The following is a 26,156-nucleotide window of genomic DNA, read 5'->3' as shown; positions in this document are numbered from 1 at the left end:
TCCTGGTGACCTTTTCTTTCCTCATTTTGCATCATCTCCATCATCCCAAGAATTCAAGGCATATTTAGGAATTTCTGTGCCTGCTGTCCCCAGCTGCTTCCCACCCAGCTTTTTACAGTCCTAATACAGAATTTTAAGTAGTTCTAGGGAAAAAAAAAACATGTTTTTTCTCTATACTCTAGTGATCTTTCCAATGAGATTTTTTTTCTTTCTCTCCTTGTTTTTTGACTAAAGTCAAACTCATTTGTGTGCAGAACGTGAGAGGCTGGCACTGTCAGCAGTTCTGATGTCTCTTGTTCTCCCATGCTGGAAACACACCTGGAGCACAGCCAGTCTTGTGGAATGGAGGAGTTGGCTTAGGTTTCAGCTGATGTTGGAAGCCTCATTCTGCATTTTTAATTACTGGAGCTATGAAGTCACTGTTTACCAGCTTATTATGGACTCCTTTATTCACCCCAGAAATGGAACCAAGGCATTACTCACGGGAAGGGCTCTGGGAACACTTGTGTTTGTAGGAAATCCCAGCTGTGGGATTACAATTACAAATGCTTGACAATGAGTTTTTTCTGTGCGTCTATCAACAGAAATTTCCTACACCAAGCAGATTTGTCAACAGGGAATGGAACTCCTCCTTCCTAAACCCCGGGGTCCTGCTTGTGTCCTGAGCGTGGGGCGTGGTTCTGCACACATCCAGAGGTTTGTTCTTCTTAGGTCCAGCTTTGCTCAGAGTTTATTCATATTTTTGTTGTAAAGAAAATGTTTCCTTACAAAATCTAATATAAAAATCATTCATGAGTGGCCTTCAGACTATATGTGCCCTTTGTCCTTAGATGTCAAAGTGCTGTTGCATGGACGTCAGTCCATGCAGGATAACCTTGGCAGGGAGACCCAGTGAATTAATTTTTAATCACAGAATCCCAGGATGGGTAAAGGTGGAAAGGACCACAGTGGCTCCTCTGGTGCCACGCCCCTGCTCCAGCAGGGACATCCCATGGCACAGGGTTGTGTCCCAATGGTTCTGGAATATCCCCAGAGAGGAGAATTCCACAGCCTCTCTGCAAAATTTGTTCAGGGCTGGGCACTGCCCAGGGCAGAAGTTCTGCCTCCTGTGCAGGGAAATTCCTGGGATCAATCCCTGCTCATTCTCCTGGTGCCTCTGCTGAGCCCCGGGAGCAGAGCCTGGGCCCTGCTCTGACACTCCCTGCACACAGAGACACCCAGGGGCACCCAGGGACGCCCAGGGCTCAGCCCCTCTCAGCTGGGGCTCCTCTCCAGGCTGAGCAGCCCCAGCTCCGTCAGCCATTCCTGGGCATGGAGATGCTCCAGCCCTTGCTCAGCTCCAGGAGCTCCTGTCCCTGCTGTGCTGAGGATCCAGAGCTGGACACAGCACTCCAGAGGCGCCTCCAGGGCTGGGCACAGGGCAGGATCACTCCCGGACCTGCTGGGAATGCTCTGCCTGCCACCCCAGGATCCCACTGGACGCTACTGGACAGGGACACCTCGTTGTCCCCCCAGCACCCCCGGGTCCTTCCCCCAGAGCTGCTCCAGCAGGTCTTTCCCAACCTGTTCCGCGCTGGAGTTATTCCCAGGCACTGAGGCACTCCAGGCAGCGCTGCCGAGCAGCCAGCACGCTGCTCCCCTGTGGATCAGCCACGTTCTGCGGGATCACTCCCGGCTGTTCCCGGCGAAGGCGCCCCTGGATCCAGGGACGGCTCCCCGGGAGCGGCCCCACAGCGCGCGGCGCGCGGGCGCCCCCTGGCGGGCGCACCCCGCCCCACCGGCAGCCAATGGGAGTGCGCAGGGGCCGCGCCCCGCCGGCGCCGCAGCCAATGAGGAGGCGCGAAAGCCCCGCCCTGCCGAGCCCCCGGAGCGCTGAGGGCCGGTTCCTCAGAGCTGCGGCCATGGCAGACAAGGGGACGCTGGGGTTTCTGCCTCCCTTCAAGCACTTCGCTACCAGCGCCATTCATGCCGGCCAGGAGCCCGAGCAGTGGCGCTCCGGGGCCGTGGTGCCGCCCATCTCGCTCTCCACCACCTTCAAGCAGCGGGCGCCCGGCGAGCACGCGGTGAGTGCGCCCACCACCAGAGAGCACCGAGCCCCGCACGGGGCACTGAGTCACCCACCGGAGCAGCGGGCCCCGCTCCGGGTTTGGGCACAGCCGGGGCACCAGGAGCATCCGGCGAGTCCCGGTGCGGGAAGGGGAGGGAGCTCCCGCTGCCGGTGTTTCCCCACGTGGCAGCTCCTGGGCGAACGCGAGCATCCCGTTCCGCTGGGAGCGGGGCTCCGGCCCAGGGAGGCGCTGGAATCTCCTCAGTGCGGACATTCCAGAGCCGCCTGCCCGCGATCCCGTGCCCTGTGCTCCGGGATGGCCCTGCCGAGCAGCGATGGGCGCGGAGGAGCCGCTGGGATTCCCTTCTAACCTGACCCAGCCTGGGGTTGTGGGATCGGCAGAGGTTGGGATGAGGTTGGGATGGTTCCCGTGAGACAGGCGGGGGAAGGGGAGCAGGGAGCTCCCAGTGCCCCCGGGCTCGCAGGGATGCTGCTCCAGGGACTGCCCGGAGCCGGGAATCTGGGAGGCTCTCCCTGCCCTGCTGGGATCCGGATAGAATCCCTGTTTCTCTACACGCACTTTATGTAAGAGCCTGCTTCAGTTTTTCTTCCAAACCGAGGGAATATTTCCTAAGGATTTTGTGGATGCCCTGTAAAAAGTGCCGGAAAGGTTTGTATTGAGCTGTGCTGAAGTTTCTGACGGGTTGTGGCGCAAAGCTGCCGCTTCTAAATCAGCACCTGCTGGTCGGGCAGGAGGAATTTGCCTTGTGATTCCTCATTCCACACAGAATCCCAGCTGTGCTGAGGGGGCCCTCAGGAGGAGTCATGCTGCTGTAGCCACATCCTGGTGACAGGATCCACGTTCTTGCCGGGAGCTCTGCCAGAGCAGTCTGCAGGATTCCTGACTATGAGGAAGTTGACATTAAAGAGAAATCCTAAAAGCAGGCAAATCCCAGGGTGCTCAGCAGGTTCTCTTGGTAACAACTGCATCTGTGCATGCATGAGTGGTATTTTCCTCATTGCATTTCCCCAGAATTTACATAAAAGCTGTAGCACTAAGAAAAATATAGGTTCTCAAGAACTGATGAGAGGATTTGGCCAGTACCCTGTGGGTATGATGGAGATGGACACAGGTTTTCCCTGAGAATTCCCTCCAGAGAGGCTGTGGAGTCTCCCTCACTGGAGATATCCAGAACTGTCTGGACACGATCCCATGCCCTGTGCTATGGGATGGCCCCGCTGAGCAGGGAGTGGGACCTGAGCACCCTCGTGGTCCCTTCCAGCCTGACCCAGCCTGGCGTTCTGAGGATGGTTGGACTGTGCAGCCCAGGACCTTTTCTCCCACAGTGCTCACAGATGGATGTCTGGGCAAAAGCAGGAGAATGTGGCTCCTTGCCCCAGGGCACCCCAGGCCCCTTTCTCCTGTGGGGATGCCCAGCTGGATGCTGTGCCAGGACAGCCTCCTGCTGCTCTGGGAGGAGCTGGGTGCCCTCAGCCAGGGCTCTTTAAGGAACCTAGAGCTGCTGTTATTCCAAACTTCCCCATACTCTCTCTGATGTTTGTTTCTTATTCCCACCCCAGGGTTATGAATACTCCCGGTCTGGGAACCCCACTCGGGAGTGCCTGGAAAAGGCTGCAGCTGCCCTCGATGGAGCCAAATACTGTGAGCACCTCATGGGTTGGACGTTGGGGCATGGAGCAGCCTGGGACAGAGGGAGGTGTCCCTGCCCATGGCAAGGGGTGGCACTGGGTGGGCTTTGGGGTCCCTTCAACCCAAACCATTCCATAGTTCTGTGACCACAGCTCTGGCTGTTGGCTGTGGGCAGGAGCAGCTCCAAGGTGGGGAAGAGCCCAGCACTTCTCATTTAGGAAACAGCAACACTGGAGGCAGCAGGAGTGGGAGCAGGCAGCCCCTGCTCCCAGTCTGTCCCAGTGTCTGTGCTGGGTCTGTGCTGCTTCTGTGCTGTGCACATCAAGCTCCTGCTGTCACTGGCTCCACGTTCCCAGTGAGGCAGTGACAGAACAGGTTCTTTTCAGAGGCAAAGCGAGGAAGGCCAAGGCAAGTCTGACTTGTTGTGTCACATCAAACACTTTCCTTTCTCCTCCAGGCTTGGCTTATTCCTCTGGCTTAGCAGCTCTTTTGAACATCTGTCACCTGCTGAAGACAGGGGACACAGTTATCTGCATGGATGATGTCTATGGAGGTGGGTACAGCACTCTGTGGCTTCTGTCTTCATTGTGCAGGGGATCAAACCTGTCTGTGGCTCTCAGGAACTCTGAATTTCCCATGTAGGACTTCACTGTTGTTTGAAGCCTTTTTGCTGTGTGAGAACACAGATCCCTCCTGTCTGATCTGGATGTTGAAATATTCCGTTGGCATAACATGGAGGTTTAGAAAAACATAACCAGAAATGCATGTTTGAATGAGGGGAAAATGGCAACACCTTTGTCTTGCCCAGGTTTGTTTGCAGAGCAGGACCCTCTGCAGCCCAAGGCAGCAGCACTTCCCAGTGCCTGGTGTTTCTCCTGTCCCTTCCCAAGGTTTGGCCCTTTCCCAACCAGTATTTTGTCTGGACTGTTCCAAACAACAATTCCATCATTTCTTCCAGAAGCACACCTTCCTTCTGTTGTCGCCATGTCCTCTGAACACCTCAGTGCTGTGCTAACCCACCCTGTGGTGGTGGTGTTGTATTTATCAATGCCCTCTCCCAAGCACTCCCCAGTGGCAGAGTGCACCCAGCTCTGCCCCAGTCCCTCAGCAGGGTGAGCTCCCTCCCGTTGCCAGGACAGCCTGGCTGTCCCTGCTGTGCCGTGGTGTCCTTGCTGGGTGAGCTGTGTCACTGCTCAGCAGAGCTGTCCCTGCCCCAGCCCTGGCACTCGCATCCAGCCTGGTGATGTCCAGGGTGGGGTACAGAGCCCAGCCACTGGTGGCTGTTCCCAAGCAATAGCTGGGGAATGGAAGGAATCCCCTTTCCCCTCCCTGGGAATGGTGGCTGCTGGCCAGTGAGTGCCCTGTGCTTGTGCACATCCAACACAAACACACACGTTTGCTTTTCATATCACAGCTCTGCCCCGCCAGGTGACCTCCAAAGTGCAGCTGGATCCTGGAAACAGCAGGAATCCCTGCTCCTCTCACTCCCAGGCCTCCCCCCAGCACTCAGTTAATCAAAGTCATTAAGGCAGAGCAGGGGCTCAGTTCCTCATGCAGAGGGGCTCAGGCTGGGTCTGTCAGGCAGAGCCCATCCCATCAAAGCCTCAGCCTGGGCTGGGTTCTGCAGGGGTGAATTTCAGTGTCTCTCCCCTGGTTTGGTTTCTTATACAGAAAGGGTTTCTCACAAAAGAACCACCCAGCCATCACTCAGATGTTTCCTTCAGCTCACAGAATTCACCTCCATGTTCCATCCCTCCCTGCTCAGATGGGAAACTCAGTCCCTGGGGATAACCTTGGCAAAAGGACCCAACCAACAATTTTCAATCCAGGCAATATTTCCTGGCAGTGAGTGCTGCACATCCATTGATCGCCTGTTGCTGCTGGATTCTCTAATCTTTCCAGGGAAAGGCTTCAAAGACAGGAAGGAATAATTTTTAATGGGATGATGGGAAACAGTAGCTGGAATCTTCCCCTTGATGATTCTTCTCTGTTTAGTTTCCTGATGATGAAACCCCACAGTGATTTCAAGTACTTCATAAATCACTCTGATCCCATATTCCCATTATTACTATTTCATGATCATCAAATCCACGGCAATCCTTAAACTTTGTAAATAAAGAAATTACAAATGTGCCATTTTTGGTGTGCAGCATAAAGCTGTGCCCTCCTGCCTGTGCCTGGATGATGCAAGAGGCTGGAGAGCAGGGAATGAAAGTTAAGGAAGTTGTTTCATTTTGTGATTTCTTTTGGGTTTTTTTTAGGCACAAACAGATATTTCCAGAAAGTAGCCTCAGAAATTAATTTGAAAGTAATTTTTGTTGACTGCACAAAACCAAAATGCCTGGAAGCTGCAATTACACCAGAGACCAAGGTAGGGGAGAGGGAATGGATTTTAAAGGGGTGTTAAATTGTTTTATCCTTGCTCCTGTTGAGTTTAGGGGGTGTGTCGAGCTGAGGGGGGGCAGCCTGGGGCACAGCTGGATCCACCATGTGGCACTGTGCTGCCTCATGGAAAACATCCTGAGAAGGGCAAAAACCCCTTGAGGGAGAGAGGAGGGAAAAGGTGAGGAAGAGCAGAGGGAACACTGAGCTCAGAGCCAGAAGTGCTCCATGGCACTGGGTGGGTGATCCCTGCTCCAGGGGAGGGAACTGAGCTGGGAAGGGCTTTGGGAAAAGGCTCTGTCCTGGCTGTGTCCTTCTCCAGCTGGGAAGGGCTTTGGGAAAAGGCTCTGTCCTGGCTGTGTCCTTCTCCAGCTGGGAAAGGCTTTGGGAAAAGGCTCTGTCCTGGCTGTGTCCTTCTCCAGCTGGGAAAGGCTTTGGGAAAAGGCTCTGTCCTGGCTGTGTCCTTCTCCAGCTGGGAAAGGCTTTGGGAAAAGGCTCTGTCCTGGCTGTGTCCTTCTCCAGCTGGGATGCTCTGGGATGCACTTCCCAGCTGAAGGGAAACCTCCCTGAGCTTGGAGGAGCTGAAGCCTCCCCCGGCTCTGGCAGAGCCACTGCCCGTCCCCCCTGCACAAACCCCACGGGGAGCTGACCCCACTGAACTCCCAGAGCCCTTGGACTCAGCCCAGCACTGGGAACTCTCTGACCTGGAGTTTTGTTGGGTTTGTGCAGCTGGTTTGGCTGGAGACCCCCACGAACCCCACGCTGAAGGTGATCGACATCAAAGCCTGCTCAGATGTGGTGAGCAGACACCAAGGGGTGCTGCTGGCAGTGGACAACAGCTTCATGTCTGCCTACTTCCAGGTGTGTCACCTGCCCCAGGGCAGGTGGATTGGGAAAGGGATTGGGAAGGGATCATATCAGATCTATTTCCCAGGACATCAAGCTAAGCCCTGGTGTTGCAGGTGTGAAGCCACCCTTTCTGCAGAGAGAGAAGTGCCTGGTTTTGTTCAGGGTACTGTGACCTTGCTGAATTAAGAGAACTCTGCAGAAAGTGTTAATGCTTAGCTCAAGAAGCTCTGCAGTTGGCCTGGGATATAGCTAAGGCTTGGGGATTTCCCCAGCAATGTGTTATTCACTTCAGAATTCCCAATTTCCTCCAGAAAGGGCTCTGTGGAAGAACACAGGGTGCTGGTTAATGTGTCTGGAGCAGTCCAGTGTGGAGAGAAAATCAGTGCTAATGATTAATTGATGGGAGCAGTAGGTGAGGTACCACACTGGGCTAATAAAATGAGAATTTCACAGTGATTTGTCCATCAATGTTGAGTGTAGAAGGGCTTTTCCATGATGGTTCTGGCTGGGCATCTCCACATTCCCTGGCTGGGAGGCCATGTTTAATGTGGCAGCAGCAGTCTTTGTATCTGCCTGCTTTGTTCCATTTTAACAGAGATGCCCCTCTGCTCTTTAGAATGTGTTGATATCATGTGCAAAGTGCCTTAATTAGTGATTGATTAAAAATCTGGCACTGCTCATCCACGTCCTGGTTTGTCTCACTTGAGGAGGCTCCTGGACAGAGCTGGGGGGTGAGGGGGGAGAGAGAGCTGCAAAGGAACCTCCTTTCCTCGTGTTCTCAGCTCCTCCAGGGCAGGATCTCCAACAGCTGGGAAACAAAGCAATTCTTTGCTCTGCAGTTGGAGTCCTTCATTTCCCAGGGAAATGCACTTTACAGGGTAAATGCCATTGTTTGTCCCTGCCTCAGCTGAGCAGTAGAATTATTTTCTCCCAGCTATGCACTGGATACTGGATGTGCTCAATCTCTTCTCTCCCTGGAGCCTGTGGGAGTTGGAGCAGTGCTTTCAAATGACATTTTCTTGTGCTTACCTTGAATTCAGAGTGCCTCCCTGTACTGTTGCTTTCAGCACATGTTCCATTGTCATCCTCAGGTTCTTGTGTTTGTTTCTCCACTGATTTTTCCTCACAGCCCTTTGGAACAGCTGGGAATGAACCTGAGTGCACCCAAACTTAAATGATGATGTTACTTTCCTTTTGTTTCAGCGTCCTTTGTCCCTGGGGGCTGATATTTGTATGTCTTCTGCAACCAAATACATGAATGGTGAGTAGGAGAGTTCAGCACATCCTTAGAGCAGGGTTAGATGGGAGACTGGGGAGGAATTCCTGGCTGGGAGGGTGGGGAGGCCCCTGGGTCCCTGGCAGTGTCCAAGGCCAGGCTGGACACTGGGGCTTGGAGCAGCCTGGGGTGGTGGGAGGTGTCCCTGGGGGTTTGTGGCAGGACCCTGGAGCAGCTAGAATGGCTGATCCCATTCTTGTCCCCTGTCTTTTGTAGGGCACAGTGATGTTCTCATGGGCCTGGTCTCTGTAAACCGGGATGATCTATATGAGAGGCTCAAATTCTTGCAGAACTGTAAGTCCAGATAAGGAATTCCTGACAGGAATCCTGTTCACATCCACAGCTCCTGTTGGGGAGGGTGTGCATGCACACAGCTGGGAAATCTACCTGGGAATGTAAATTAACAGAACTGGGAAAACTCAATTAGAAAAAATCCCATGAAATGAGAGACATGGGTGTTCACCTCCCAAGCACTTGAGGAGAGCACTGGGGCACATCCTGAAACCAGTGAGGTGCCCACCTGCAGTTAGGGAGGTTTGAAACTCATTCACCCATCAGGATGTGCCCAGTGCAGAGTTTTCTTATCTCTGATGATTCCAGCAATTTTCCTGTCCAGGGTTCTGCCCTCAGCAGTGAAGGTGCACTGTATCCAAGAAATGTTAGTCCTTGATGTCTGAGCCTGTTAATTGGGCTCGTTAATTGGTTCCCCAGTGTGGGAGATGAGGAGCAGAGATTGTGTCTGGTGTCCTCCCACTTGTTCCAACCTCAGAAATGCAGGAGATGAGGGCACGTTTGGCTTTGCTGCATGCAAAACTCCAGTGTTTCTGTGGAATTCTGTGGAATTCTGTTCCCATTCCCACAGCCCTGGGAGCTGTTCCCTCCCCCTTTGACTGCTTCCTCTGCAACCGTGGGCTCAAGACTCTGCACCTCCGGATGAAGCTGCACTTCCACAACGGCCTGGCTGTGGCCAAGTTCCTGGAATCCCATCCCAGGGTGGAGAAGGTCATTTACCCAGGTGGGTGGGCAGGACTGGGAGCATCCCAGGGGAGGGATTTGGGAGCTGCGGTGTCCCGTGGCTGGGGTCGGGTCACTCAGGTGAGGCTGAGCTGCCCCAGCTCTGCACTGGGAATTCTCTCAACTCTCTCCGTTCCAGGGTTGCCTTCCCACCCCCAGTATCAAGTGATGCAGAAGCAGTGCACGGGCTGTCCTGGAATGATCACCTTCTACATTAAAGGGAACCTCAAAAATGCCTCTGCCTTCCTCAAGAACTTGAAGGTAAAATAAAGGCAATAAAATCATCCTCAGAGGGAGCTGAACCTGCCCCGCTGAGGGGAGGGTGGAAGTGGCTTTTCTTGCCAAGTGCTTTGGGTGTGCCCCACTGTAAATCGGGGATGATTTGTCCCTGGGGGTTAATGAGAGGGAACAAAGGGAGGCCTCAGCCCCTTGGGAGTGTTTGTTTGCTGCCGGGGTGAGGCGTGTCCAGCTCAGCCCGGGAGCTGCTGCTCAGCACGGGCTTTCTGCGGGACTGGGGAGCTGGGGCTGCTGCTGCTCTCTGCAATGTTGCAGGTGCCCTCAGGACAGGAGGGAAAGCCTGTGAGGAAGGGCCTGAGTCGTGGGGCAGAGAGGGAGCCCCTGGCTCTGGGAATGCTTGGTTGGCTCCAGCCAAGGACATTGCAGGGATCCATCCAGGGGGCAGGATGAGCCTGGTTTAAATCTTAGCTCTTACCTGCCAGATGTGCACTTTATTCCCTAATTGCAGCTCATACAGTTTATATCATGAAAATTGTCATTATAGAAAACCTTGAGGGAAAAATGTCCCTAAGTTTTCCTTTGTCCTCAATGTCCTTGAAGAGGTCCCAGCCCCGAGGCTGCCAGAGCTCCAGGAGAGTTTGGACAGAGCTGCCAGGGATGCTCAGGGTGGGATTGTTGATCCAGAAGCTGGATCAGTGATCCCTGTGGGCACTTCCAACTCAGGATATTCCCTGATTCTACGAGCTCTCTTTCCATGCATCCATAACCTCCTTCCCTTTCTCCCAAAGGTGTTTGCCCTGGCTGAGAGTCTGGGTGGCTACGAGAGCCTGGCAGAGCATCCGTAAGTTCATCCTTCCATCCATCCATCCTCAGAGCCTCAAAAAGCTGCAGAGCACCACAAAATTCCCACAGTTTTCCAGCCCCCAGAGCTGTTTGGCCGTTTTACCTTTAGCAAAACTCGGGGACTTAGCACAAACTTGTGCTGTGCAGCACAAAGCCAGGGGAGATTCCAGAGGGAGGGAATTCTGAGAGTGCAGACATGGAGGAATTTTGCCCAGAGGGCTGAGGCACAGTTGGTGGCCATGAAGACAATCCCAGAGGCTGCTGAGTGTTGGGATAAGGAGCAGCTGGCATTGAGGAACGCTCTGCTCCCTGCTCACACAAGGGGCTCTGTCACTGTGTGCACCCAGCTGCCTCTGCCTCCCTGGCAGCGCCTCCTGGGGGCCTTTGAAACTGCCCCAAATAGGATTGGCATGGAATTGCATTATTTTACTCAATGCCAATTTGCTTTTAGAAAAGGTATGTGGAAATTAATAACTATATTTAAACGCTAAATCATTTCACTTACTGATTTCACAGCAGATCTTGAACCCCTCCAGCAGGTGAAAGGAGCTGGTGCCAGTGACTGAGCACATGGGGAAATCCCTTCTTGCCTGTATCCTCTGTAGCTGGAGAGAATAAACCTCCAGAGTCATCTGGGACAGTAGGAGAAGGGATCTGAGAAACCAGAAGTGGAACCAGGAGATTGTGTACTGGAGGTTGCATGTTCCCCACATGCAGAGCTTACAGCCCCTCTGTAGAATAAAATAAAACAGCTCTGGAAAGAAGGGGAATGGGATTTTCTCCTCTTTCAGATACAGATTTTTTTAAGTATCCCCTTCTCCTTGATCCTTGGTGTTTTGGAAGCACAACCTGGAGATGCAATTCCCTGACTTGTGAGCATTCCCATTGTTTCCAGGAACTGCTGCCAGGAGCTCTTTGAATCTGTGGGGTCACACGAGGGGCACAGAGGAGGTGTCAGATCCTGCTGCCATTGCAGGGGTGCTGGCAGGGAACCATCCAGGCTGGTTTTACCAATAAAAATCCCAAATTCTTGGGATAAAGATGTTTTTTATCCCTGCAGGGCCATCATGACCCACGCCTCAGTGCCTGAGGAGGAAAGGCAAGCTCTGGGAATCACTGACACCTTGATCCGCCTCTCGGTGGGGCTGGAGGATGAGGAGGATTTGCTGGCAGACCTGGAGCAGGCCCTGAAGGCTTCGGTGAGTGGGGTGTTCCCTTCCAAAAATAATCCCCAGCCAGCCTTTGCCAGGGGCTGAGCCTTCACCTCCTCCCACGTGGACCCTGGGGTGTGGATTAAAGTTTCCCTGTTTGCAGCCCTGCTCAGGCACAGCTCCCGTGGATTCTGGAGAGGTTGAGATGTGCCAGGCACAGCTCCCGTGGATTCTGGAGAGGTTGGGCTGTGCCAGGCACAGCTCCCGTGGATTCAGGAGAGGTTGAGATGTGCCAGGCACAGCTCCCGTGGATTCAGGAGAGGGTGGGATGTGCCAGGCACAGCTCCCGTGGATTCAGGAGAGGTTGAGATGTGCCAGGCACAGCTCCCGTGGATTCTGGAGAGGTTGAGATGTGCCAGGCACAGCTCCCGTGGATTCAGGAGAGGTTGAGATGTGCCAGGCACAGCTCCCGTGGATTCAGGAGAGGTTGAGATGTGCCAGGCACAGCTCCCGTGGATTCAGGAGAGGGTGGGATGTGCCAGGCACAGCTCCCGTGGATTCAGGAGTAGTTGGGATCTCCCTGGGGTTGCAGTGCTGGGAATGGCCCTGCTCAGGTCAGGCTGAGGGAGACTCACACAGGGCTCAGGTTTGTCAGGGCAGAGTTTCAGACAGCATTGGAAAGGTTTGTTCCTGTATTTTCTCCTTTTTTGTGTGTGTGTGTGGTTGTTTTTTACTGTGGGGGGAATCAGTTACTCCACGTATTTCTCTTTGCCAGCATGAAGTCTATTGCTAAAATGTGACTTTAATTTATGAAAAGGAAAGTAAAAATGTGTAGTTGATAGAGGGGCAGAGCACAATGAACCCTCCCTTTCCTTCCTGCAGTTTGAATAAACCTCGAGGGTCAAAAAGGAACTCGGAACTGGACATGGCTGTGGATGAGGACATGGAAAACCAAACCACTCTTGCTTTGCCTTTGGGAATTCCAGCCTGGGTTCCTGGCACTCCCCTGTGCTGCTGTTGGGTTGCTCTCCCTGGCTGTGCAGGGTGTGCTGGACACAGCCTGGGCTCTCCCTGGCGATGTCTGGAGCCAGGAGCTGTGTGGGAGCAGCCGTGGGCACCCCAGGAACGTGATCCCAGTTCTCCCAGCAGAGCTCAGTGTTTCTCCTGCTGCTGCAGGGTTTGGGGCACAAGGGCTGGTTCCTGTTACTGCTCTCAGGTCATTCTCTTGTCACCCATCAGCTCTGCTCAAAAACTTGATTGACCTCAAATTTATTTTAATTAAGTTAGAAATTTGCTTAAGAGCTTTTCCTTCTCTTGATGTTTTGTTGAAAATGAAGTCCAACACCTGGCCAATAACAACCTTCTACAGATGAGTCTTTGTCTCTTTTAAGAAAAAATAATGTGCTGTGGGAATTATTGGAATAATTTTAATTAAAACACGCTTTTCCTTTCCTTGCTTGTGTTTCCATTAGCACGTGCTCCTCGTGTTCAGAATCAGGGGCTGCAGTGACCCTGGAGCTGTTGGAATTTTCCTGTGGGAAGGCAGGAGGGGATGGAGCTGAGGGGAGAGGGGAATGGGATGGAGGTGAGGAGAGGGATGGAGCTGAGGCAGGACAATTCTGTATTGGCCACAGCCAGAACACTCTTCATCACACAGGGGGATGAAATCCTGACAAAACCCAAGTGAAGGTGTTCCCTCTCAAACCTCCTCCTTCCACAGAATCCCAGACTGGTGCCACCCCCTGCCCCTCAGCGGACATGAGGCGGAGCCAGCCGTCCCAGCACGTTAATGACTGTCAAATAACGAACTGGGGGTTGATGAATTTCTGTAATTACTGTTAATCACAGCTGGGTAATTAACGCCTGTGAAGTTGCTCGGGGCGGGATTCGAACTCGCCGCCTGCAGAGTCCCCCAGCCCGGCCCGCCGCGTGACGTCACGCGCGCTTGCGCCTGTCTCGGCCAATCAGCGGCCGCCGGCGGATTCGAACGGCGGGGCGGCGGCGGCCGTTGGGCGTGCGGCGGGGCCGGCAGGGGGCGCTGCGCTCTCCGGCTGAGGGGCCGCCATGGCCGGACCGGGAGCGGGACCGGGACCGGGAGCGGGACCGGGAGCTGGACTCGGGCCGTACCGCGCCACGAGGCTGGTGAGCACCGTGCGGGACTCGGGGACGCGGCTGCTGGAGGGAGCGGGGCGCCCGTGGCACCCGTGCGAGTGCTGCGGGACAGGAGGTGGCTCTGCCCCTCGTGACTGCTGCTGTCACGACAGAGCGGCGCTTAGGGATGCGCCGTGCCCGCTGCCGCGACATCTGCGTGTTCTGGGACCTTCCCCTCCCTGCTGTCGTGACGGTGCTCAGGGACCCCCCCCCCCCCCCCCCACTCCCTGTCACGACACGTGGGTACCCTGGGACCCCCCCCCCCCCACACACACACACACTCCCTGTCACGACACGTGGGTACCCTGGGACCCCCCCACTCCCTGTCACGACACGTGGGTACCCTGGGACCCCCCCCACTCCCTGTCACGACACGTGGGTACCCTGGGACCCCCCCCACTCCCTGTCACGACACGTGGGTACCCTGGGACCCCCCCCACTCCCTGTCACGACACGTGGGTATCCGTAGCCCTCCTGCCCCGTGCCCGTTTTCTCGCTGTGCCGATGTCCGGGACGCCCTGCCCGCTATCGCCGCATGGGGGAGCCCTGGGGCGCCCCCTCCCTCTATCGCGACATCGGTTACTCAGGGACACCCCGTGCCGTGATCCATGGGTTCCCTTGCACACCCCCCCCCGCCCTCTGTCGCGACATGGGCTGCTGCAGGGGCCGTGCCGTGTCCGTGTGCCCGCAGTGGAACGAGCTCACCCGGTACTTCCGAGCGGGGATGCCCCTGCGGCGGCACCGGCAGCGGCTCCGCGCTCACGGCAGCTGCTTCACGGCGGCCGAGGCCGCGGACTGGCTGCACCGGGAGCTCCGCGAGCACCGCAGCTTCGGGCCCGACGTCACCCGGCAGCAAACGGTGCAGCTCCTGCGGAAATTCCTCAAAAACCACGTCATCGAGGACATCAAGGGCAGGTGGGGAGCTGAGAATCTGGAGGATAACGGAGCCCTGTACAGGTAGCGTGAGATGGGAGGTGTTCGCGTAGCGTTACGTAATTCATACATTCGTAGGATGGTAAATAGGTAATTCACGGGGAAAAAAAAAAAAAAAAACAAAAAACCAAGACAAGGTTCAGTTTATTGGTAGATTTTTTAAAAGTTTAATAAGATGCATGTAAAAAATGAGGTTTGGTTTCTTGGTAGAGTTTTTTTAAAAGTTTAATAATAAAGTGAAAGGTGACAACGGCTGGGTGCTGGGCATTCCACCAAGAGCACACCTTAACTCGGAGAACACTTCTTTAAATGCTTCAGCATGTTGCATATTCATAGACCTTCATGCATTATTCAAAATCATCTCCCTCCAACCTGTAAATCAACTTTTTAACTTTTTGTTTGTTTGTTTTTCTTTCTGGTTCCTCCTTATCGGTGCACTCCTTGATAACGAATATTAATAAATCTTTTTTCTTGGAGTTTTGGCGTTTGTTACTTTTGACTTTTTATCTCAATAGGATAATCTAAGAATGTGAAAATTTATTTTTTGTTACATGAACAAAAGCTTTTTATGTCACCCTGTTATAGTCTAAAAATATATTTATCACACTGCTATTTCTAAGTTTTAATAGCAGAACTAAAAGAAACTCTATTCACACAGCAAAGTTTCCCAACATTATACATGCAGCATTCGTTTGAATATTTGCAAAAAGCCAATAATATAATATGTACTTATAACATTAATAATAAATAGGTGATGTCTCAGGTTGAGAATTTTATTTAAAATTGCTCAGATTTACAAAAATCCCTTGCTCTGGGTCGAGCATGTTGGACAAAAAGTTGATTATTTAGCAGTGTTTTGCTCCTCTGAGTGTTTTACTTCACTCCTGTGTGTGTCCCCATGTTTTGTCTATCCAAGTTTTTTGCTGGAACACAAACTGCACTCCAGTGCTCTGGAGTGAAGCCAGAGTGTTTTGTAGGAGCTGCCTGCTGGGTTTGCTTCTCTTGGAGCTTTTATACAAAGTCTGAGTAGGAAACAGAGCCAAACAGCTCTGAAATTAAAGGTATTAATTGGCCTCACTTCTCACGTTCTGGGCTCAGGCTGTGCCAACATCTTCAGCTTGACTTTGGCATCAAGAAAAACAGCCCAAAGCTAATTTATCATAGGATAAATTAAAAAAAAAAAAAATCAGTGTTTTCCTTTTTTAAATGAATCTAACAGAGCCACGCTGGTGTGGAATCAGAGGGTTTGTTTTGTCAAGTCATTTATTTAATTACAGATCAATTCTGCATGTATTTCACATCTCTCCCATTCATTACAGATTTCCTCCAACTTCTCCAGTCAAACCTCTACCAAGCCCACCAAGGGAGAACTTGGAAAACTTCTCTGGAGACAAAGGAAAACTTTTTAAACTGCCCGGTTCATCCAAGAGGAAAAAACAGGAGATCCTGCAGTCTCTGGTAATAACTTCTGTTCTTTACAGCACTGCAGCTGTCTTGCATTGTCTTTATTCTTTAAATTCTAGTGGCACTGCTCTGTTGTGGCATCTTCCCTTAATAAAGAGTAGTTTAGACTCAAAGGAATTGAATAATGTTAAGAAATAAATAGATATGAGAGGGGTTTTTATTTTTTGTGTTTTCTCTGTTTTGGCTCAGTGCAGAATTATCTCTGCTAAGGGATTTTAAAGTATTGGGAGGGCTGGAAGGTGAAGTCCTAGAAATGATCTGCACAATATGGCCTTGTTGAAATTTAATTTATCTTTGGGGGACAAATAAAAGGCAGAAATTATTAAACTGGTCATGGGGTTTTTTTTTGAGAAGGTGGAATGTGTGTGTGGCCCTTAATTCAGCTGAGATTTGTGTGCATAAATTCTGAATTTGGGCTCCAGTCCTAAAGGAGGATAATTCACATATTAATACATCTGGATTTGAGGTGTTTTTACCTTTGAAATTGCTGACTTTGGATTATCAGGGTTTTTTTTTTTTTTTAGTTGTGTGCTTCTGTCTCAGTGCTGAGGCTGCAGGTTACTCCTTGGCTTATGTGGAATTTAATGTTCTTCTAATTCCAATTCCCTCTAATTTTTAATTGCCTTAAGAGGCTCGTTTATCTTACAGTATAAACCACTCATTTCCAGGAAAACTTAGCAAGACCAAAAGCTGATGTAAAAGAAGAAAAGAAGGAAGACACCCTGCAAAGGAGGGAAATAACCCAGGAAGATGTGCAGGAAACATGGAGAAATATCATCCAGATCCAGTAAGTGAGGAATTACACCCAGCACCTTCTCATTTGGTATGACACAGCCCAAGCAAGCTTTTGCAATTCATTTTTCATCTTTAAAACCATGTTTTAAGTAGAATATTTTTTTCTGTTGTTTACACAGGTTTTCTAACCTGTGTGTTGACACTGGATTGTTGCATTTCAGGAATATCTGCTCCTGTGCTGGTGCTGAAATGTATTTTAAACACCACAGGTGCTGTTCCTTGGTGATTGTTGCTGTTTGTCCCACGGAGAAGTGTCCTCAGTTTGTCCTCCTGGAAGGGAGAATTTGCCAAACAGCACTTCAGCCCTCCCAAGAGTTTTTGAATAGATACAGAAAGAATTGGTTTTTCTCCCTCCCTTGCAAATATTTTGTCTCTTCCTCCCCCAGTTTGCAAACCATTTTGGGAGTCCCCTCGTTGGAAGAGGTTCTGCAGGCAGCCCAGATCATCCCTGAGTTTGTCATGTACAACATGAGCAACACCAGCAAGCACGGGGTGGTGATGCTGCAGGACAAAGCAGGTGATGTTCATTCCCCTAGATTTGCTTAAAAATTCTTTGTTTAGAAACAATAATTGATCTATTTCACAGTCTGTTGCTTGCACTTTTTCCTCAAACCCAAATAATCCCATGGCAGGGACACCTTCCCCTATCCCAGGCACTGCCAGGGATGGAGCAGCCACAGCTTCTCTGGGAATTCATCCCAGCCCCTCCCCACCTTCCTAGCCAAAAATTCCTTCCCAATATCCCACCTTCAGTTTGAAGTTATCCCCCTTTATCCTATCAAAATTAACACGTGTAGCAATATTTAAAGCCAGTTTTAAATTGAATCTTTTGTACTTTTAAGTGTTATTTAATAGTGTGAGCCATTATTAGTTGTTAATTATGTGGGCTCCTGTGTAAATGATGCATTTATCTGTTTGCATTTCAGAAGACCTCCCTCACTGGGTGCTGTCAGCCATGAAGTGTTTGGCCTACTGTAAGTCACTGAGGAGCTTTTTACTTCCAGAAACCTTTTTGGAGAGTTGAAAGGGAGATGTCTGTGTGTGTGAAATCAGCTGTGATGTTTCAGTTCAGAAACTGGGCAAAACCTGTGGGTGGTTTCTTCTAATGCAGTTTTTCAGGAGTGAAAAGGACTTTGTCCAGTCCCTGGCTTTTAACTGGACTAAAACATTTCCTAGACTTGATATTAAACTGGGGAGATCAGGTTTTTTTTGGTTTTTAAACAATCAGCTATAAATTAATTAGATGAATGCCTCTCAAATGAAACCAGAGATAATGAGCTTTTTTTTTTTCCATGTGCCGAGTTTCCTTTTGCTCAAGGAGCTTGAACTCCCCGTGGGAGAACTGGGATCACTGTACTTTGGAAATGAAGGGACATTTTAAGAGTTTGCTATTATCTTGCTGAGGAACCTGTAAAGACCACAGATTATTTTTTCTTTATTTATTTTCCTGCTGTGGAACAGAACTGAGCACAGCTCTTCAGTGGCTGCCTGGAATCTCTTAGACTGCTTTTGCTTACAGATTGTGCCAAATACAGTATTTGTGGATTGCTGATAGGATTCTTTGCTCGTGAAACAAGAATAAAATTAGGCTGATGTTCAAAAATTTCTTTTATAATGGGATTGTGGATTTTTGGTGTGAATTTCCTTTCTTCCCCTCTTTTCAGGGCCCAGGAACAATGACATGAGCCAAGCCACCTACAGTGGCTTTGAGCGGGACGTGTTCAGAACAGTTGCTGATTATTTTGTCAGTCTTCCTGAGCCATTGCTTACTTTTGAATACTATGATCTCTTTGTTAACATCTTAGGTATGTATGAATTTAGAAGCAGTAAGGGAAGTTCTAAGTTCAGATCAGCTGAGGTACAAATGTGTGATTCAAAGCAGAGCTTGGCCCCCTGATCCGTGTGGGAGCTTCAATGTGAGGATAATCCCTGCTCCATTCTGTACTAGTGTCAATTAAAATGTAGTTCTGCCTCATGATTTCCCATTTAAATTGCTGTTTCAGCTCACATTCTAAATACTCAATAACAAAAACTTAAAAGGATGTGCTTGTCCTGCCTGCTCCTCACTACTGCAGCGTTACCTGGCTTTGTTCTTGCATGTTGTTTGCAATGACCTTGTTAAATTGCTTTGGGACTGAACTAAAGTCTTAATTAATATCTTAGCTTTGTTGTCTGTCTGCCCAGTTAGCAGCTCTCTGAACTGGTTCATTTTCATAGTGCTTGCATCTTTAACATCTCTTTCATTTCCTGATAGTTATGTGTGGCTACATCCAAATTCCTGGTCTGGGCAGTGGAAAACGTTCTGTCCAAGAGGAGAAATGTGACCCTCAGCCTTCAAAAATTCTTCACTTGAACTCTTTCAAGTCCACTGAGTGTCTTCTCCTAAGCCTGCTCCTCAAAGAGCCTGATGAGAAAGAGAAAGGAGAAGCTTCCAGGTTTTCCTCAGAAGAGCTGGGAGCCCAAAACCAACACGGAAAGAAATGGCAGCAGCACAAACTGCCACGTCAGCAAAGGAGTGTTGGGAACCTGATGGGAGGGAGCTGCCAGAATCTTGCAGGATTCAGGAGTGGCCAAGAGCCACCTGGAGCAGTTAGGACAAGGTGTTACTCCTTGGAAAGAATTGGAGCTGCTGCTTCAAGTGTGTGTAGTAAAGGAGGATGTGCCCCTCTCAGGGGCGGTGGTGTGAGCACCATCAGGAGAAGTGGAGAACTGCTGGAGGAGCAGAAAGTGAACTCGGTGGTGGAGCTGGGCTGGGACAGCTCCGGTCAAACGCAGAGGCACAGCCTCGGGAGAGGGCCTGCCCCACCTCCCCGGGGTGATGGCTCCAAGGGAACATTGAGCCTGCTGGGCAGGAGGAGCTCCAGGAGCTGCAGTGCCATCAGCAGACCCAGCGCTGAGACCACAGTGCAGCCACCGCCCCGGCCCTGGGGGCGAGGAAAAGCCAACCCCTCAGAGGCCAGCAGGGCTGAGGGCTGTGCCATCGGCACCACGAAGAGGCTCAGCAGGAGCAGCACAGCACTGTCAGGAGGCTCTGTCCCCCCCTCCCCCTGTGTGCTGGCTGGCACAAGTAAGGGCTCTCTGCAGCATGTTGTACTGCCTTGTTGTGTGCCCTCACTAATCCCTGCTTCCCTCACCTCTGCCACTCTTGCTAGGTTTGTGGATAGGCACAGAGCATGGATTCGTGGGGCTTTTATAGAAAATCTGCTGGCTGTATTGTTTAAACTGCTGTAGCTCTGCTAACAAGCAGCAGTGTGTAGTGTCTGTGGAGTATGAGCTTGCTGTGTCAGTAATTTCTGCTCAGGTAAGTGGTGGGGCAGGGAACCTGCACACACCTGCCTGTTGGAGATGTCTTTTTCTGTTCTGCAAATCATTATTTTCTGGAAATACTTCTGGGAATAATTAGTGTCATTCCTTAATTGTATTGTGGTCCTAATTGCATCATAAGGAAGGAAATTGAAGAAGACCACGCAAAGAAAGGCCTGTACATTCTCTTCTGTGTTACAGCTGATTTCCCTGAAACATAATTAATCACACTGAAAAATAAGAAATCTGCAGTACTGAGGTAAAGATAAAAATATGCAGGAAGCTGGTTCATATCTTAATGCCAGCTGTCTTTGTGGTTAACTTGCAGATCTCCTGCAGCCTCACCTGGAAAGAATTGCAGTGGAAGCTCTGCAGATCTGCTGTTTGCTGCTGCCACCCCCGAGGCGCAGGAAGCTGCAGCTGCTGCTGAGGATGATGGCCAGGATCAGTGGCAATGTTGACATGCCACGGCTGCACGATGCCATGGGCACCAGGACCTTGGTAAGAGAAGGAAAAGCTCTTCTTAAAAAAAATGCAGATGATTCCAGAGTCTGATTTCTCACCCAGCTGCCATTTAGAATCTCAGACTGGTTTGGGTTGGGAGGGTTAAAGCTCAGCTCATTCCAGTTTAAACCTGGCTCTTAGTGTGCATTAGGTCTGGGTTAGGTTGGCTCTGCAGGTTTTAATCACCTCACTTGTCTCAAGATGGCCAATTGAAGATTTAGGTTTAGATTAGAAGCAGGAAGAAATTCTTTATTCAGAGAGTGAGTGGACCCTGGCACTGGTGCCCAGAGCAGCTGTGGCTGCCCCTGGATCCCTGGAATGTCCAAGGCCTGGGATGGTAGAAGGTGTCCCTGCCCCAACCCAAACCATTCCAGGATTCTATTCTGTGAAGATGTTAGTTTTTCTATAGGTTAATCCTTTTTCTGCTACTACCTTTTTCCAATATGTATTTTTCATTGAAAGTGCTGTTCCATTCCACAGAAATCACTTTAATTCACATGAGGGAACAACGATGACTTTCCCTCCTTGTATGCCCATACTTGGAAGTTGGTATTGGAGGATTTGTGCCACTGTGTGGAGTGGAGAGGAGGGAAATAAATCCCAGTTTTGCCCACTGAAGTTGTGCTGAACTTTTGCAGCTGATCCAGACGTTTTCCCGCTGTGTCCTGCGCTGTGCAGAGGAGGAAGACCTGGATGAGCTCCTTTCCACATGCTTGGTTTCCTTCCTGATGGACCATCAGCAGGAAATATTCCAGATCCCAACTTACCTGCAGGTTGCTGTGCGGGATCACCTCGAGTACATGAAGATGGCTCAGGTTGGTGCCGTGAGAGCAGTTCAGATTCATTTGTTAATTGCTACTTCTGAAGTTGGGAAAATGCAGATACACCCAGGACATTTTGAATGTATAGATATTAATGATAATGTTTTGCAGCTTGAGAGTGTCTGAGTGTTTATGATGTACTTAGTGAAATAGTACAGAATCAGCTCAGCATGCTGAGCCCTTTTTCTTTCAGTGCAAACAGGGAAAAGAAGAAATTTGTGCCATCTTGCCAACATATTCCTACTGCAAACAAATCACTCCTCAGGAGTTTGAAGAACAAAAGGTCTCCGCCTCACAGGCTGCAGTGGCAGAGCTCCTGGAGAACATCATCAAGGATAAAAACCTCTCTGTGAAGGACAAAAAGAAAAAGTTAAAACAGGTGAGTTTATTTCATTTCATCTGCTTCTACAGTGCCTTTGTGAGGGAAGGGCTCAGGCACCAGAGCCTGGGGCAGGAGAGGAGCTGAATGTGCTGGGAAGTGTTTGTGTTCAAGAGCTCTCCAGTGCTTCATGTGCTCTGCTTGGGATTTTAAAGATGGCTTTAATGCTGCATCCGTGGAGTCAGGCTGGGAGAGCTGGGGCTGTTACCTGGAGAGAAGGATCCAGGGAGAGCTGAGAGCCCCTGGCAGGGCCTGGAGGGGCTCCAGGAGAGCTGGAGAGGGACTGGGGACAGGGATGGAGGGACAGGACACAGGGAATGGCTTCCACTGCCAGAGGGCAGGGATGGGTGGGATATTGGGAAGGAATTGTTCCCTGGGAGGGTGGGGAGGCCCTGGCACAGGGTGCCCAGAGCAGCTGGGGCTGCCCCTGGATCCCTGGCAGTGCCCAAGGCCAGGCTGGTGCAGCCTGGGACAGTGGAAGGTGTCCCTGCCGTGGCAGGGCTTTGAAATGAGATGGGATTGAAGGTCCTTTCCAACCAAACCACTCCATAACAATCCAGCCTTTGACTGGCAGCAGTGGTGTTCAAACAATGGTGTAAAACCAGCATGAAACCATTCTGCTGGAGCTCCTGCTCTCCATTCAGTGCTTCCTGATGGAATTGCAGCCTGGATTCCAAGTCACCATTACCATGCCATAGCTGGGGTTAAATTCAACAGATGTTAAAAGCAAGAATTTTTGGCTTTAAGAGACCAAACTCTCTCTGTAGAGAATCCTGGAACATTCTTTTGGTGGCCTTGGCTTTGTGTTTTGTAACATTTACAATGCTCAAGATTATCTTGCACTTCTCAGGCCTACCAACAACTTGCCTAATAGTAAGGCTAAATCACAGCAGTTCTGGCAGGATTTAATCCTGGAGGGTTTTTCTCTCCTTTGGCAAAACTTTCTGGCCAATGGAGTAGTTTTGTACTTGTCCTGGAATCTCCTAAGCAAGTCTTGTGACTCCCATTTGAACAAGCAGCTTTTCAGGGCAGCCACTCTTGGCTTTGGTGCCCCTCCTGTAGCTCTGACTTCCATCTGTGTTGTGGAAACTTTCTGGGCCTCTAAAAGTGAGTCTTGTTTGGTTCAAGACCATCAAAACTCCTGAGTGTAAAGAAGAATGGTTAATTATAGTTGATTAAAGCTTGGAGTCAGTGAAGAGTAAGAAATTATTCACAGCAGCAGGGCAAAGGGGAGGAAGGAAATGGTGACCCAAAAATGATCCCAGGACTTGGGAGGTGCCTCAGCAGTGCCAGCACAGGGATGGGCACTTCCCTGGAGCTGCTGGACATGTTCTTCTCCATGGGAAATGTTGGGAATTCTTGGGAAAAGCCAAATTCATGGCACTTTCTAGAGGGTGAGTTCCCAATTGTGTCAACACCAGAAGTTACAAAGGTGGTTTGAATCCATTAGTGGAAGGGTTTAGCTCATGTTCAGATGTATTTACAGTTTTTCAGTCCTTCCTAAAGCCTTGCATGGGAAACAGGCACAATGTCCAAATCACTGCTCTGATTCCAGGTATTTTAATTTTCATGGAATCAGAGGTAAGCTTTCCTGGGAGAACCCTTCCCAAACAGGCTGAATCCTGGCTCCCCTGTTGGGTAAAACACACTTATCCAAGGAATTCCTGCAAGGCAGCTCTGCAGGCACAGCAGGCGTGCAGTGTGCTCTGGCACAGCTGGAGTTTTTTGTGGCATCTGGGATTCTGTTGTCACTGGTGCCTGTGTGTGCTGCAGTTCCAGAAGGAATATCCCCAGATCTACAGGAACAGGTTCCCAAGCACGGAGTCGGAAGCGCTGCTCCTGGAGAACAAACCCACCATCAAACAGCCCATGCTGAGCCTCAGGAAACCCAAATTTCACAGCCTCAGGTATTGATTTCACCACCCTGAGCCATTTCTCCCCGCTGGAAGTGTGAGGGATTCACCAAAGGAATTGCTCCAGGAGTTTGGTGCTGTAGAAGGAGGAAATGTTTACATGGACACTGTGCTGGAAGGTGCCAAAAGAAGTTTTTTCTTTTTTCTTTTTTTTTTTTTTTGTGCAGATACTTTGGAATAACTTCTAGAAGAAAAATATTTATCTGTTTACAAATTATTACAATATATTGGAGTAGGAATATGTGAAAGTACACATAAAGCTGTTGTCAACAAAAAAATTTATATACGTTATTTAATGCAAAACTAATGACCTGCCTCTTGTTATAACCTTTAAATATCTGGTGAGGAATTTGTGCCATTTATTGTAGTTTTTACATGTCTATATGTTGTGACTAAGTGCCTTTTCTATTCTCAAAATGTTTGTCTTTAAACAAAGGAGCTTTTATGAGTTCAGGACCAGGAGAGCCAGTTCACCATAAATAAATGATTATCTCACTCCATAAATGCTTCTGTTCATATCATCTGTAAAACCCTCATCAGCTTTTTGATATTTATTTATATTAAAAGACTTGAAGTGTATTTCTGACATTTTCATGGGAAATTCATTTAGGAGCTGTTGGTGTGATTCTCAGAACAGAAGTGATGGATGGTCCATGAAGTAAGAACAGCATACGCTAATTTTCCCTATTTTTCCCTGAGTTAGGGATTTGCTTATTAATTATTATAAAGGTTCCCCTACAGGAGTTTAAATCTCCAGGAATATTTTTGGGGAAAGTATAATTGATAGTAGTTAATCGACTGCAGGGCTCTGAAATTCCAGGGTGGTTTGGGTTGGGGAGGAACTTAAATCCCACCCAGTGCCACCCCAGCCGTGGCAGGGACCCCTCCCACTGTCCCAGGTGATCCCAACCCCAATGTCCAACCTGGCCTGGGACACTGCCAGGGATCCAGGGGCAGCCACAGCTGCTCTGGGAATTCCACCCTGTGCCAGGGCCTGCCCACCCTCCCAGCCAGGAATTCTGTGGTGCATCTGTGATCCCGAGCCTGAACAATACCATTTTCTTCTTTTTTTAAAAAAAAAAATATTTTGTAAATGATAAACCCAAATTAGCCTCATTTTACCCTGTATTAATGATGCCTTCATGTCCTGTGGGAACTTTGTGCTTTCCAGGGGCAGTTGCTCCCCTGGAACATCTGTAACCAACCACCTCCAACACTCAGCACCTGCCTGGACCTGCTTCCAATGTTCCCTACCCCATTCCATGTTGTATAAATGCTTTGTTTGTGGTGTTCCAGTTAAGTAACTTATTAGGTGAGAAGCTCACATTTCCCTGGATTTGGCTTTTCAAAGGCCTGCCCTCATTATTCCCAGTTTTTGATCCAGGTTATTTAACGTTCCCTTCTAAGGTTTCAACAGAACTTAACCAAAATGGGAATAATTAGAGAAATTATGGTTCTTCAACAGAAAGGGTTAATAGGAGGTCTCAATCACAATCTCAGTGCAGTATCCTGGTTTTTCTGTGAGAAGCTTAAATGAATCCTTGTCCAAGTGGAAACGCTGCCTTGGAAAAGGGAGCAAACATGCAAAGCCAGGGACAGAGTCCAACCCTCACGTGCTGGTTGTAGCAGCAAATGGAACAGGAGCTGTTTCATGTCCCTTCACCCCAGTTTGGATCCTGGGGCTGTTTCCATCTATGTGGGAGGTGATAAAACACCTTCATCTTCTGCCTGAGAGTACAGCAGGAAACTCACATCCTGTTAATCTTTGAAATGACTCTTTACAGCACTGTTTGTTGTTTTCGTAAATGGTGACTCTTAGGAGGGGTGGTTCCTAATGCTGAGTCTGGAGGAGGCTGAGGGGAGACCTCAAGGGGCTGCAGCTCCAATCTCTGCTCCTGTGACAGGGACAGGATCCCAGGAACGGCTGGAGATGTGGCAGGAGAGGCTCAGGTTGGATTTTGGGAAAGGTTCTTCCCCCAGAGGGTGCTGGGCACTGCCCAGATCCCCAGGGAATGGTCCCGGCCCCGAGGCTGCCAGAGCAGCTCCAGGAGAGTTTGGACAGCGCTGCCAGGGATGCACAGGGTGGGATTTTGGGATTGTCCTGTGCAGGACCAGGATCTGGATCCATGATCCTGTGAGCCCTTCCGGCTCAGGAGATTCCTTGATGTTTGCCACTGGCATTTTCTTCTCTCTTGGTGTCTCCAGTGTCACATCAGTCCTGGGTGAGGTCCCTGCAGAGCCAAGTGCCAGGTCCCAGCACAGTTCCAGCTCCGTTTCACTCCTCCCTGTTGTTTTTTTTTTTTTTCCTTTGTAATCACTTCTGCTTGGGAAGAATTTAGGTCTCAGAAAAATAGTGAAAGCCCCTTTTTGTGTGAACAGCAGGACAAAAGCTCCCAAAGCCCAGGGAGGATTTTGGTGCTGAAAGCCGGCTCTGTTCCCGGGG

At 50.2% G+C, this 26,156-nt stretch overlaps 2 protein-coding genes across 2 annotated transcripts; both read left to right on the top strand.

The window, feature by feature from the left end:
• The first annotated feature begins 1,901 nt into the window (after positions 1–1,901).
• CTH (cystathionine gamma-lyase) lies at positions 1,902–13,505 on the top strand. The gene is made up of 13 exons (XM_062497956.1): positions 1,902–2,063; positions 3,629–3,710; positions 4,156–4,251; positions 5,960–6,069; positions 6,810–6,941; positions 8,133–8,190; positions 8,422–8,499; positions 9,068–9,220; positions 9,359–9,480; positions 10,245–10,297; positions 11,360–11,498; positions 11,614–11,690; positions 13,322–13,505. The coding sequence occupies exons 1-13, from the start codon at positions 1,902–1,904 to the stop codon at positions 13,503–13,505; spliced, it is 1,446 nt and encodes a 481-aa protein (XP_062353940.1).
• A 9-nt stretch (positions 13,506–13,514) lies between these two features.
• DEPDC1 (DEP domain containing 1) lies at positions 13,515–24,240 on the top strand. Its single transcript, XM_062497955.1, has 12 exons — positions 13,515–13,592; positions 14,293–14,558; positions 15,854–15,992; positions 16,667–16,785; positions 17,180–17,310; positions 17,720–17,767; positions 18,458–18,598; positions 19,048–19,860; positions 20,425–20,597; positions 21,239–21,415; positions 21,615–21,800; positions 23,574–24,240. The coding sequence occupies exons 1-12, from the start codon at positions 13,515–13,517 to the stop codon at positions 23,712–23,714; spliced, it is 2,412 nt and encodes an 803-aa protein (XP_062353939.1). The 3' UTR covers positions 23,715–24,240.
• The last annotated feature ends 1,916 nt before the right edge of the window (positions 24,241–26,156 follow it).

This window comes from Cinclus cinclus, chromosome 8 (assembly GCF_963662255.1).
Source record: "Cinclus cinclus chromosome 8, bCinCin1.1, whole genome shotgun sequence".
Classification (NCBI taxonomy): domain Eukaryota; kingdom Metazoa; phylum Chordata; class Aves; order Passeriformes; family Cinclidae; genus Cinclus; species Cinclus cinclus.
The sequence above is the reverse complement of the archived record's forward strand: the minus strand, read 5'-3'. Positions and strand labels throughout refer to the sequence as shown.